General features: G+C 42.6%; 1 protein-coding gene and 1 pseudogene across 1 annotated transcript; one reads left to right on the top strand and one right to left on the bottom strand.

Annotated features, from left to right (window-relative positions):
• The first annotated feature begins 5029 nt into the window (after window positions 1–5029).
• On the top strand, window positions 5030–5537 carry LOC136531143 (uncharacterized; annotated as a pseudogene).
• Window positions 5538–13739: 8202 nt separating this feature from the next.
• Window positions 13740–14924, bottom strand: LOC136531142 (putative F-box protein At1g60370). The gene has a single exon (XM_066523852.1). The coding sequence runs from the start codon at window positions 14922–14924 to the stop codon at window positions 13740–13742; it is 1185 nt and encodes a 394-aa protein (XP_066379949.1).
• Window positions 14925–15138: the final 214 nt, after the last annotated feature.

Raw genomic sequence — 15138 nt, 5'->3', positions numbered from 1 at the left:
CTCTGCAGAGTGTAAAACTCGTATATCAACCGTGCTCATGGTTACGAGTGGACTTGGAACCCTTACGGAATAGATGATGAACACTGATGATATTGATGCTAAAATGCTCATTAATGATTATTGTTTATGCTATTCATTATTCATGTTTACCTGATCATGTGTTTATATGGGCTTGTGAATAAACTTGTTGCTACTCCTATGCTAAAATTGTGACTATTAAAAGCTAGTCGCAGTTAAACCAGTGTCAGCCTTTTGAGCGTCATGAACCCCATGTTATATTTGTTAAGTACGACATGTACTTACGCTTTCTTTATTTTTTTCAATGCTTTGGAAAAATCCCGGATGGGTACCAGATTGCTAGAGTTTGGAGGAATTAGGCTTGTGATCAACCAGTCAGTTGTCCCTATGGAATTGGAGTCTTCATCCGAAGATCGAAGTTGTATTTCCGCTGTTTGCTATCTAAGGTTATATTCTCTATACTAAATATGTTATATATTAAGCACTATTGATATTACCTTTATTTGTAGCTATATGTGAGATTTGAGTTTCTGGGCTCACATATGGTGTGTATCTGGTTTTGTCCTTAAAACCGGGTGCTACGACAACGTAGTACATTGCTGTTACAAACCTAACCAAGTTTGTTGATTCCAACATTCATAGTCATCCTGGAGCTGATGGTGGAATACTGTTCAACGAAGTGTTCTCTATTCAGACCGCCCAAGGCATTCTCGACCAAGAAGACTAGCAAGGTAAGTGCAGCGGTTGCTGTTTTTTAACTTTATTAATAAGGTTTTATTAAGTTACATGCACCGACCAACTCAACCCAAAAGCTTAAACTGATAGAGAGAGGTGGGCAATTCACTTATATTTCAACACTCCCCCTCACGTGGAGGCTCCCTCAGGCCTCAGACGTGAAATAGGAGCGAGCAACAATTATTTTATTTAACTGCGCTAACTAGGATTCGAACTCGAGACCTCTGGCTCTGATACCATATTAGGTTTCATGCACCAACCAAGTGAACCCAAAAGCTTAATATGTTTGATACCTGGCTTGTGTTCGACAAACTGAATATGTTTGATACCTGGCTTGTGTTTGTTCTCATAGCAAATTTATATACTTATTTCTTCTCTCTGTTCTTTGCATTGATGATCTTTCCTATAATATGTTTTTTTATCAGGGCTGAGGCTAGCGTGGTGAGAAGCAGTGAGCTTCATAGTCCGGTTATGGATTTGCCAATATTTGAAGCGCTGTCTTTTAGTGACTGTTCACTTTCCACCCCAGAAACAGCTGAAATGACTAATGTTCATTATGCACCTTGCTCCGAGTGAGTTCTTTTCTTATGCTCCACTTTTTAACTTCAGTTACCCTCGGCCATATGCAATCTGATGGGACCCACACCATTCAACATCTAAATCTACTAAGGAGAAGTGCCGAATTTGTTGCAGTAGCACTTTAAGTTGGTGCCACATGGTATAAATTGTAAAGTGAGCAGAGATGGCACACACAGCTCTATATATTCATTACCCTTTTTGCTAAAAAAATATCCCTCTAAGCTCTGAACAAAACTGATTTTGTGCTTAGTTCCCCTTCTCAAGTTATAATGTTGGAAAATACTCTGTTATTTTTTGCTCCCAGAAACATTGGCTTTTTCATTGACAAGCCATGTGAATAATGCATGAAGTTGCTGTATGGTTGCGCCATTTATAATTGCTTTCTGTTATGAGAATCATTTCAAACTATCTAATTAAATTAGCAATTTGCTTCGGATGCCAACAAACAAACATGTATTGTGCTACCAGTGGTTTGTACAACCAAAAATTGCATATCATAGGAAAATTTTGGAATTTCATTTGTTTTTTGCTCCCCAAAAGATTCCCTTTTTATATTGGTGGGATATAGTGGATATTGCTTGCCTGTTTAAAAAATGTGTTTTTGTTTAACAGAAACATTTCAATCTTCCTAGTTATATTTTTTTTACTGCTTTATTTTGTCAGCAGCAATCCATTAAACACATTATGGTTAAGAGGTCATCACTTGTTCTGTGAACCAATCCAACTTGCATGCTAGGACAAACACCATGTGTATCTATCCAGAGAACAAAGAATGATCAAGAAATGAACAATCTTGTCCTATACGTATCAGTTACAAGCTAGGCTGACTTTTCATACCCTTCTAGCATTTCACAATTAAATCACAGCTACAGAAAACAAAAAGTTCTTTGTAGGGACATAAATATAGGCGAGGCTCTTTGAGGGATCCATGTACATTTGGTGTTTACTAGCTTCAAGGGCTAGGAAATTGCATTGAACTGCTGTCCAGTGAGCATATTTCGACCCTAGCTGTATAGATGTATTGTGTAATCTGAAGTCATAAGGGCTTCTCTGTTTTTTTTTCTCTCGAACTGTGGAAGAGAACTGCGTGTCATTTCCTTAAGTATAGAAAAAGAAAAAAAAACCAAAGGAGAAGCAAACCCAACTCCCTTAGGCCACCTAGTACAAGACTAAGAGGACCACTCGCTGCAAAGAAAAAAAACACGACCAAAAAACCCATCCGCGGCATAAGCAGCCAGTGGCAACGACCTACAAAGGAGCTGCTGTAATGACTTAGCACCAGCCCAACACCAGGGCTTCTCTGTTTTATTTGTTATCCTTGCAATTTTGGAATGTTTGGCCTGGAAACTTTTTGCTGCCCCTTCAAATTCATTATCTTTTAACATGTATAAAAGATTCCAATAAATATAGTTCGTTTCCTTTCTTATCAATGGAACAAGATTGTAGATTGCTATACTAGTCAATGTACTTACATGTGCTGATTCAAAATTTGTAGTCATCCTGTAACTCAAGGGGCTGGAACTGGAACCCGTGTTGGGCAGAGTGTTCTCTATTCAGACCAGCCTAGACAGCCTTGCTGTTTACCTTTATATATAGATACATGTTTATTGTCTGACTTGTGTTTACATGTGTAGCAAATTCATAATACCTTCTTCTCGATATTCTTTCTAATGATTATTATTCCTTTGTAAATGTTATTTTTTCAGGCAAGAGGGGCATACCAGTGTTGGTGAACAGCAGTGAGGTTGATAGGGAAGTTATAGAAGAGGCAGTGTCATTAAGTGACCCCCCCACTTCTGACCGCTAAAACAGAAACAGATGAAGAGTCTACTGATGATGACTGTGCATCGCAAGTATATTTTGCTCTTTGTTTATCTACGCTAAAATTTAATGATTTCTATCTCTACATAACGGCAAGAATCCTCAAAAACGAAAGTTAACTGTAGATATATGAGTTTAGTAACGTAGAAAGACAACAAGAAGTATTTTATGTGACAACAAATTACAATAATTTGGTATGAAATTGTCTTGCTTTAATGCATTATACAAAGAATGAACAAGGAGCACATACATTGGTAACTCTATCTAAGCGTCTTCTCACCTGTGCAGGTTTCCTACTACTGGACAGACCGAGATCTTTTTTAACCGACCAAAAGGTCTATCACTATCTATGGTGCTGTCTACGCCCCTTTTTATACTGTACCAAATGTCAAGGAGGAAGGCCCCAAGCTATATTCAGATGTGGAGTATGTACATCATCACTATTTTCTATCCATACTTGCATTTTTGTGTTTTATATATAAGCCTGAAATACACTGGAAATAGTAAGAAGCCTTGTTGAGGCGCTAAAATTAAAGCACACACACGGACGGACCAAAACAACATAAGCAAGTAAGCAACACAGTAACATGTGAGTAGCTGTAGCACCACACGATGTTAATACACTATTAATTACTCTGTCATCATTCTAAGCTATGGACATGATGGTATTTTGAAGATGCTAATTCAGATAGAAACCTGTAATATGCAAAAAAAAAACAATTATTTTATTTTCCTAACACTTCTAGCACGTGCATGGTCAGGTTCATAGTGGAGTACTTATGAGGGTGAGTAAGCAGTATAAGTGACCATGACGGTGAAAACCTTTTGTGTTCATTTGTTGTATTCATGCTTTCATTTGTTGTGTAGAAATGAATTCATTTGCTCAATATCACCAGTCAGCAAAAGTTCAGTTTGCATTCCATGACCTTTCGTCTACAGCTGAGATTTGAAATTTGATATGTTGGTTGCTTTTAACAATATTACCATGCATTTCTTCAGCCCAAAGGATGTGCAGCGTATGGTTAAGGAATACTTAGATGCACGTCCTTGTATGAACCTCTGCGCAACTTCTTATAAAATTCTGGCTGTTGAGTATTACAATCTGTTGGTGTAAATAGTAGATTGTAAGAGGACTTTTATGTAAGAATGAGAAGAAATGAATAGAGAGGGGGTGTGTGTTGGGGACACACCAGTGTGACTTTCCCCCAAATTACAATATGGTATCGAGAGCCTCAGGTTAGGGTTACCTCAACCTGCGGCGGCAGGCGCACAGGTGTGAGCGCGGAGCGGTGCGGCGACCGGCGTGGTCCTGTGGAGCAGTGGCCGGCGCGGTCGCGTGCCGTGGCGGACGGTATAGGTCAAGAGGCACTGAGGCGAGCGCGGCTCGGTCGGTGTGGGCCAGCCGTGGTACGAGTGGCCGGCGCAGGCGAGTGGTGTGGCGGCCGGCGTAGGTGGGTGATGTGTGGCTGCATGCGAGCGCCAACTGGCGGCGAGGCACAGAGGAAGTCGTGGGCGCTGGCAGAGTAATGCGTGCGCGCGTACGGACTGTGTGTAGAGGAGGAAGTTGGCTGCTGCCTGGCGTGCGGCTGCTGGGAAGGAGCAGAGGAGGAAGCTATGAGTGAGTGGCTGGAAAAGATTTATTCCTATCTTGTGTTGGTTACTGCTACTTTGGTGTTTGGGAAGAATTGAAGGCTGCTTGTGAGTGTGCTATGCTGATTTGGTTGCTAGTGCTTGGGGAGAGTCTGATCCAGAAGGGAGATGGATCCGGAGGAAGCAAAGAAGAAAGCAGAAGAGGATGCGAATAAGGCAGTCAGCTCAGAGCAGGTGGCAAGAGTGGATGTGATCCACTAGTTAGCAAGAGTGAGATGAAAATGAGATGAGGTCTATGATTCAGGAACTCTTGGAGATGGGTATGATTGGCCCTAGGGTGGCGCCTGAGCTGAAGTTGGAACTCATACCAAATGATGTGAAGTTAGAGGGAAGCAAGAATTATCTGAGTTGGTCCAGAAGAGTGAAAGTGCTCCTAGGAGGAAATGGGGTAGAGCACTATCTAGGCAGAGGATTGTGTTGAGCCAGCTAACAAGCTTAGCCCTGAGTGGAGAGTTTGGCATAGAACAAACTCTACCATAGTGGCGTGGTTATTGGCATCCATGTCACCGTCTATTAGTAAAATGGTGGAAGCTATGCACACTGCAACACAGATATGGAAAACCCTGAGTAACATGTATTCTATGCGAGGAAATGTGATGGTGATGATGGAAATTCAGAACAAGGCCGATGCAGTGAAACAAGCAGGGTGGCCAGTGGAGCAATATGCTAGTGAGTTGCAGTACTTGTGGGGGGAGTTGGATCACTATGCTCCACTTCATATGAGAGATACATAGGATGCCCAAGATGTCCAGAAGTGGGTAGAGGATAGGAGGGTCAACGTGAGTTTAAAGTACCCCCCAAGGTATTTGGTTGTGTTTGCTCTGTTAGGGACCACAAACCTTTGGTAGGAAAATTGGATCCTCAGGCGGTGAATTATGTTTTCACTTGGATATTCTTCAACACAAAAGGGATACAAGTGTTGGGACCCTGTTGGAAAGAAATTGTTTGTGAGTATGGATGTGACATTTCAGTGAGTTTGAACCATACTACACAAAACCATGGGATCTTGATCCGTTCTTGGAGGAATTCTCTTCAGTCGCTGAGAGTGACAGTAGAGAGGGGAGAATGGTTGTCTGCAGAATGATGGGGCAGCTCAAGAAGGGGTGATTGTTGGGGCTATCCTGTGCCCAATAGATGTGCCTGTGGCTCAGGAGGTCGTGGATCAGGATACTATTGTGGATATGAGGAGTGATGTCCATGGGAATGGAGAGGTGATTGTTGATGGAAATGAGGAGGACATTGTTGAAGGGAGTGAAGAGGTGATTGTTGGGACAATCCCTTGTTCTACAATGAAATGGGACAAAGAATGGGGACACAGTTGCCAAAGAGCCAATAGTGTATCGAAGGAGGCAGGTTTAAAAGTCAGGGGGAGCAACTCTGTTCACCACAGCCACAATAGTCTATCTCGCCAGTCCCAAACCTCTCCTCGGATCTCTCTCCATCGAGCTCCTCGACCCAATCCAGGTCAAGTGGTAATGTTTTTCCTACCCCTGAACATGTAGAGTTACCTCTTGCACAACGTAGAGATACTAGACCCAATTTTGGAAAACCTCCTGTTCGTTGTGGCTTTGAGCACTCTAGTACAGATCATGATATTGCCAATTTCCTCTCATATTCTCGTCTTTCACCTGCATATAGAGCATTTGTTGCATCTTTACAAACAGTGCCTATTCCAAAAGATTGGAGGTGTGCAAAACAAGATCCTAGGTGGAATGAAGCAATGAAAGAGGAGATGTATGCCCTTTAGGAAAATAAGACATGGGGACTGGTCCAACTTCCAAAGGGAAAGAAGGCAGTGGGCTGTAAGTGGGTCTTCACTGTGAAGCAGAACCCAAAAGGAGAGGTGGATAGATACAAAGCAAGATTGGTTGCAAAAGGGTATAGTCAAACATATGGGATTGATTATGATGAGACCTTTGCTCCCGTGGCAAAAATGGGTATTGTTAGGACCTTGATCGCTTGTGCAGTCAATTTTGGTTGGCCTCTTCATCAATTAGATGTGAAGAATGCATTTCTTCATGGTGACCTATAGGAGGAGGTATATATGGAAATCCCACCAGGGTTTGCAAATAGTCAGACTGTGGGAAAGGTGTGCAGACTTAGGAAGTCATTGTATGGGCTAAAGAAGTCACCCCGGGCGTGGTTTGATAGGTTTAGGCGAGTAGTTTGTGATATGGGATAAACTCAATGCCATGGTGATCATACAGTCTTCTATAAGCATAGGGGGACATTTATCACCATTATGGCAGTATATGTGGATGACATAGTGATTACGGGAGATGAGGAGGAGGAAATCAAATGTTTGAAGGAGAATCTAGGAAGAGCCTTTGAGGTAAAAGATCTAGGACCACTTCGGTATTTCCTTGGGATTGAGATTGCTAGGTCGCCTAAGGGGATTGTTCTCTCTCAAAGGAAATATGTCCTTGATCTGTTGGCAGAAACTAGAATGCTTGGATGTCGGCCATGTAGTACTCCCATTGACAAAAATCATCAGACCAATGCCCAGTCTGGAGATCTAGTTAATAGAGAAACATACCAAAGATTGGTCAGGAGATTGATATAAATATGTCATACAAGGCCTGATATTTCCTATGCAGTAAGTGTGCTAAGCAAGTATATGCATGATCCCAGAACAGGACATATGGAGGTGGTCTACAGAATTTTGAGGTACCTGAAGGGAACCCCTGGGAGAGGGTTATGGTTCAGGAAGAGTGGGCACCTAAATTTGGAGGGATATTGTGATGTGGATTGGGCAAGTAGCAGGGACGATAGGAGGTCTACCTCTGGTTATTGTGTGTTTGTGGGAGGAACCTTGTCTCATGGCGAAGCAAGAAGCAAGCGGTTGTGGCTCGGTCCACTGCAGAGGCCGAATATAGGGCAATAGCATTGAGCCTGTGTGAGATGTTGTGGTTAAAAGGCTTGTTGAAAGAGCTGCGGCTATTAAGGAATGAGACTATGATGCTTCATTGTGATAACATTGATGCAATCAATATTGCAAACAATCTGGTTCAGTTTGACCGCACTAAGCATGTGGAAATTGATAGGTTCTTCATCAAGGAGAACCTTGATAGTGAGATCCTAAGGCTAGGGTATGTAAAATCACGTAGTCAACTAGCGGATTGTTTCACAAAGGGTCTAGGACCTAGTGAGAATGAGTTGAGTTGTAACAAGATGGGCATGTTAGATATCTTTTGCCCATCTTGAGGGGGAGTGTTGGTGTAAATAGTAGATTGTAAGAGGACTTTTATGTAAGAATGAGAAGAAATGAATAGAGAGGGGGTGTGTGCTGGGGACACACCAGTGTGACTTCCCCCAAATTACAATACAATCTAAAACAAGACTAGTTTTACACAACTTACACATTGGACATCTTATATGTGCTGGCTTCTACTTGTTGTGTCTCTATTGTCCATGTTGGTGAAGGCTAGGTTTAAACGATATATAAGAATTAAAGTATGTATCAACTTGATTATTATTGCAGTCTGAGGTGAACAAGAAGATAAGAAAGGCTTTTCTGCCCTGCAGGAATAGTTGCTGGAAATCCATGTTTGGAGTACATCAAGTATATCATTTTCCCTTGGCTCCAAAGGTTTGATGTGCTTCGAATAGAAGCTAATGGTGGCAACAAGTAAGATTCTACTAAAACTGCTAGTTTTTCTGTATCACATAGATAATAAATGAGGTCACACAAAATGTGCAAATCAAATGTCTGTTCAATTGTAGCACCCTGATTTTAAGAATAAAACCAGATACACACCATATATGAGCCCAGGAAGTCAAATCTCACATATAGCTACAAATAAGGGTAATATCAAAATACAATGCTTAAATACATAGCGTATTAGTATAAAGATTATAACCTCAGAGTATAGACATCGAAAAGACAACTCCGATCTTCAGGCGAAGACTCCAATACCACAGGGACAACTGACTAGTTGATCACAAGCCTAATTCCTCTAAACTCTAGCAATCTGGTACCCATCCGGGATTTTTATCCAAATAATTGAAAAGTAAAGCAAGCGTAAGTACATGTCGTAAAGGCTGACACTGGTTTAACTACGATTAGCTTTTAATGAGTCATCTTTTAGCAATTGGGTGGCAACAAGTTTATCACAAGCCCATAAACACATGATTAGGTAACATTAATAATGAATAGTATAAACAGTAATCATTAATGAGCATCTTTTTCATCAGTATCATTAGTGTTCATCATCTATTCTGTAAGGGTTCCAAGGCCGCTCGTGATAGTGAGCACGACTGATATACCAGTTTTACAATCTACAGAGATTGTACACTTTTACTGTGAGTCATGATTTACCTTTTCGCCCGAGGTGATCAGCCTCTTGACCCACTACTAAGGAAGGTCAGCAGGGTTCACTATGAAGCCTTTCAAAGGTTCGTCTAACAAGTTAGGGCCATTAGATTCACTCGGCAAACAGATATAGGAACCCCCCTGTCGAATGGCACAATGACACGCAGCCTATACACATAAGAGTAGAGGTTGTCCTATACCTGATTCGTCAAGCCATTCTTACGCCAATAAAGGTAACCACTAACAAGCTAGAAAATGTCCTTATACTGAGCTAAAGCCAGAGCCATGTAGCCCTCATAGCTATACTGTAAGTCCCGGATGATCACTTACAGATAAGTCCTTAGGGAGAGGAATCTAGAGCACCATAAAAACAGCCCAATGCTCTAGCCCCCTTGTTCCATGTTGCTAAAAAGCATCTTTTAGTGTTTATTGCATATACCATTAGTCAAGTTACAAGATCATGGTTGTAGTTGAGCACTAGCATCATACTACCCAATGCAATACCCCATAGGTATCAAGGTACAAGGTAACAAAGTACTAGGAAATCCTTAGTGGCAGTCAAGGTAGACACATGCAGTATGATAAGTGATTAGTGGTGTATAGGACAACAAAGAAGATCCCATGCTATACTTGCCTTAAACTTAGATCCTTCTTCAAGTCCAAAACTTCAAAGATTTGCTTCTTGATTCACCACGTATAACTCACCGACCGGACAAGATCATAAAGCACCACACAAGCATCCATGCAATCATACACGAAGCAAACAATAGATCTAAATTAGAATAATACACCAATCATACAAAAATATAATTAAAAGAGTTTGAAACATGATTCTACGCATCGCTACGAACACACAGACGTGAAGAGCACGCTAATCGGAGCTACGGTTGAAAAGATACAACTACCGAGAGATATACTCATAAAACTATTAGCTTCATGTGTTTTAATGGTATAAAAACATATATAAGATATTTTATAGAAATTAAGTCAAATTTAAGTTTGAATTATAATACTAAAGTAAAACAAATCATATTTTATTTATAAAACCTAGTTGCATAATTATTAATCAAGATATGATTTAAACCATGGAATTCTAGAAATAGTGGCATGGTAACCACTGTTACTAACGCGTAGATCTTGTTGCTATGAATCTAACGCAACTTGAATGGACTAAAACGGAGTTAAAACGTAGAAGATATGAAATAAACAAGATTTCCTTTAATAAAATAATAGATTAAATCTAATCATGAATTTTAAAAGTTGAAAACCTACTTAACAGTAGTATGAACATGTATATTATGAAATTATGAACCTAATGCAATTTGAACGGATCAAATCGGAGTTAAAATGGAGAAGTTATGGCTAAAACAAAATCAGTGACAAATCTGTAAATAAGTGAAAACGTATTTTTGAAGTCAACTAAACGAAATACGCTTTTAAAAGAAGAAAGCGTAAGCTATGAAATACGCAATGGACCACGGGTTCTAATTGGAAGAAATCGAGGGGCTCTTTAATAAAAATACCAGTGAAAGGGTATCTTCTAATCTGGTCCACAGATCTGAAAACGGATAGCTAAAATTGATTGGGTGGGGGAGGGGTGACCGGCGCTGTAGCCGACGGCAGCACCATTGCCGGAAGACAGAGGAGGTCGACGGCGTTCTTGAATAGGAGCCTACAAGACACTATCGCATGAAGCAAGGGCACTGGAAGATAGATAAGACCACTGCAAACTCGATTATGCGATATATTGCATCTATTGGCGAACGGAGACGGCGAGCGATGACCTATGGCGGCGGCGGATCTACGGTGCGGGGAGAACAAGACAGCGTGAGAGAGAGAGGAAGAAAAGGGGTTGTGCGTGCTCGCAACTTCAATGGAATCTCGGGAACAAGCTTACCGTGACGGAGGGGCATCCAATCGGCTCGGCGACGTCGGCTCCTCCCGGCGGGGTCCAGGCGGCGGTGCTGAGGTTCCTGGCGGCGTGGCTGGCGCTCCTAGGCCTTAGTGGGGATGGAAGGGGCGCGGAGGATAGCTATTTATGGGACAACCTAGCGTAGCTCGCACGGTAGGGGAGGAATCAGGAGCGGCGCGGACACAGAGTCCATGGCAGCGGCGGTAGAGTCTGGCTCGATGACAGACCGAGGTAGGAGGCGGAGCTGACGGGTGGGCCCAGGGTGGTAGGGGGGAATCGGGAAAGGATAGGCGCGGGTGCGCCTGCTGGCGGGCCGTGGCCGTCGGCCCAAGAGGAAGCGGCGCACGAGGAGGTAGAGCTGGGTCTGCGGAGCTGGGCCGACGCAAGAAAAAGGCCACGCGACACTGGGGAGCGGCGGGCGACGTTGGGCCGTTGCGCTGGCGTGGGCCGAAGCGACAACGTGGTGCTGGGCTATGGGAATGAGGGGAAAGAGTGAACTGAGCCCACGTGGGAGGAAGAGAAAAAGATGGCCTTCGGGTGAGAGAGAGGGAGGAGAGTTTTTTTTCCCATTTTCCATTCCTTTTTCCTATTTCATTTTCAAAACCAAATTCAAATATGAACCAAATGCAACTTCAAATAAAGTTTTGAATATTCTTTTAGATTCTAATAAAAGTGAGCAAATTTTAGTAAGTTTTCAAAAATATTTTTTACAACTTTTTAAATTCTTTTATTTTCAAATTTTCTTTTCTTTTACTTCAAAGCCATTTTCATTTACCAAAGCAATTTTAACTATTTTTAAATTTTCAATCAAACCCACTCAACCAAATACATCAAATGCAAGGGCATGTATGCACAAATATGTTGTTAAACCTTATGATGAACTTTAATTTAATGAAAATTTTTATTTTCCTATATTTTATGAGCACAAAATTCAGAAATGAATCATTTTATACCTATTTTGAAAAGAGGCAAATTTTAGGGTGTTACATCAACTACAATCTGATTTCTCTTTTTGATCTTGGGCTTAAACTTGTAACTAGTCTTTCTCCCTCATACTAACTTCAAATTTGATGATTTTTTTCCTAAAATTTTCTAAAATCATGCTCTATCACGCTAATATTTTGGTCATCTTTTCATGTCACTTTGTTTTATCAATTCGAAATTTGAATTTCAAAAAATGGCAACTTGAAACAATATTTCGAAGGAGTAAATGATTTCAGCTGAAAAACTCATGAACATAAAAGTTGTAAAACTGATCAAGATCTAGAACTTTTATTTTGGTCATTTCATCATCCGACAAAGTCATGTAAACATTGTTTACAAATGCACCAGCGGCATCTAAACTTGTCAGAGGGTTCAGGTGCCCTTGCGATGAGCAGACCGCTCTAGAATCCCAGTATTCCTTCTCTCCAGTGCCCACCAGAGAGCTGGCGTGAAGGAGGGTGGCACTGGCGAATCTCTGGCGCAAAGGTGGTGGTCAGCGGCAGATGTGGCTCCCTAACCTCTCTCTCCCTCTCATCACCTGTCTCGATCTCCCTTACTATCCCTATCTCCTCGTAGGGTGGCACGGCCGTGGAGGATGATGAGTGCAGCATAGTAGGCAACAAGGTTTATTTTGACAGAGATAACTCGATACGCGCCATGGCGCCACAATATGGCAAGGTTAGGAAAGATCCGGGCTAGTGGTGCCTCAATCCACCAAGCTTCCGTACCGAGTGCAGCAGGGTTGGTTTTGGGCGCAACGGTGATGGCGGCAAGCTTGGCACATTGGCGCACAAAGAACGACACTAGTTCTGTAGCTTTTGTTATTTTTAAAATCGATTTCAAGATGCGAGCGTTCTAAGGCACCTGCCTCTAGTAATTCAGCATCACAGGAGGTCTCCATATATGTCTTCGAAAATCACGATTACAGAGACCTTCCACTATAGAGCCGGGCACCTTACCCACCTCAGTTAATATTATATTCCTGCCTGTAAAAATCTGTTTTCCAGTAATGTGTGCCGTACTGGAAAGCATGCATGGCCCATTTCTACCTACCTGTAAAAAATATTTGGCTTGTAAAAAATGGATACGATGAGGCACGCATTTGGCCGATCATGGCAAGGCTCTCACTCCTACAATAACCAGAAAAAGTACACAAATCTACATAATAGTATGAAAGAGCCTAAATTTCATCCCATATTTTTGTCCACCTATATCTACCTACCCGAATAGTGGAGAGTTTCTTCTATCCTACTTTTTTTATTTGACCTATACTTATGACCCATACTCATGATATGAGTACGACCAACTTGCGTCTAGCAATGGTAGATATAGGGTCCTATTCCAATTTGTGTTGGATCGTGCCCTCCATATTTCATAGGTGATCCGGACTCATGACCTACTCATACAAGTTAGAACTGACATGTTTAGCGATAATATACACTCTGATTCCTGTACATATTGAGTTCAATTGCAACACACATGCACGTTTGTTAGTAAAGCTAATTGATGATCAGCCATTGCAATGAAACTTTTGCAAATATTTAGATTATTTCAACTGAACATTGAGATAGTTACTCCTTTATCACTCGCAAGTTGTATCATCACTGAATGTGTAATTAACACTGAATGATTATTTCATTGCATTGAAACACAAGTTGTGTCTACATCATCTGCATTACCTTTAACTTGATGCATCTATGTACTTTGATGTTTGTCGGCACTTATTTGTCAAGACAAGAGGCTCCCAGTGTAAAAAGACCAATGTATGTCTAACTCCGAATGCGATCTCCACATGTCTGTAAACGCCTTCGTGCTAGGGTTGTAGAATAGAAGGGCATCTCGAAAATCGTAGCTATTCTTATTTTGTCTTGTTTCTTTCTCCATCATCCTTACTAGCAATAACATTCTTCTATCACCCAAGACATCGCCCAATAGCTTTGTAGTCCATGTGTACTTTTTAGGCATCTGTATCGTACACTCTTTGACCCACACACTCTTGTCTGGATCAACTAAGAGCCATATGCTCACATCCTGGTCACTGTCCACGTGTGCGTCAACCATAGCTAAGGTTCCCTTGATCTCGACTAGAGCAATGCACCATATCTCCTCTGCCTTGTGGTACCTCATCAATGTGGGGCCAATAATCACCTCCGCCTTCCACTCTTCCCTCTCGAGGTCGAAAGTGGCTATGCGGTTCCAGCTCGGAGCTGTATCATCTTCACCATCGACGTCACCACCAATCTCGAGCTTGCAAGAGATGCAGTAGAGAAACCCATTGACTATGGCCTTCTGATCACAGCCTAGGCCGGTAACAAAAGGCGGTGCTGCCCTTCGCCTCCATGTCGGTGGCTCTGTGCTGCCACCGTCAATGATGGTGGCAACCTCGGTGAACATGTGGCCACCGCCGTCGTCATTCCACGACAAAGGTTCCTGCAGGCGGATGAACTTGAAGGCGCCGGACGGCGCGGCACGTCCAAAGCTCGTGGAGTAGGTGCAGCCCCGGGGAGGTGGTGGATCGCTCCCGCTGAAGTCGACGGTGAACGCTCGCCCGGCCGCCGGATCGATGACCATGCCACCTTGCCGCGATAAATGGTTTCCGTCAACGCAGATGAGGTCTGGCCGCGTGGGCAGCGGCGTGCTCCTCGTCATCTCTAACGCCCTGACCACGTTGCCGTCCATGTCCATCACCCGCACCTCCGGCGGCCAGGCTTTGTATAACACGCCGACGAGGTGCGGCCCGGCGCGAGATCTCTGCACGGCGACGAAGGCAGGGTTGGCGATGAGGGCGCACCAGCCCTTGCAGACGCACCGGAACCGGCACAGGGTCTTCGCCGGCAGCCTGGCTAGCACCTCGAAGACGACGTCCTCCGGCAGCAACACGCCGCCGTCATGCTTTGTTCGTTTTGCTTCCATTATCGTTCGGGTTTGTTCCTCGCCATAGATGGAATTATTTTCCGAGATATATGAACACAGCCCGGCCGGGTCAGTTGAGTTGGAGTAGAATACGGAGTCCGATCTGTTTCAAATTCCAACGATGCAACAAAGGACGGAAAACGACGGACCCAGCTAACAAAAAATCTGTTGTAATAATAGAGAACGTGCAAATTAGTAGTACAACTCTTGGAAA

This window comes from Miscanthus floridulus, unplaced genomic scaffold (genome assembly GCF_019320115.1).
Source record: "Miscanthus floridulus cultivar M001 unplaced genomic scaffold, ASM1932011v1 fs_289_3, whole genome shotgun sequence".
Classification (NCBI taxonomy): Eukaryota; Viridiplantae; Streptophyta; class Magnoliopsida; order Poales; family Poaceae; genus Miscanthus; species Miscanthus floridulus.
The sequence above is the reverse complement of the archived record's forward strand: the minus strand, read 5'-3'. Positions and strand labels throughout refer to the sequence as shown.

Excerpts from the sequence above, each read along its gene's own strand:
- LOC136531142 (XM_066523852.1), bottom strand. The coding sequence starts at position 14,924 with ATGGAAGCAAAACGAACAAAGCATGACGGCGGCGTGTTGCTGCCGGAG.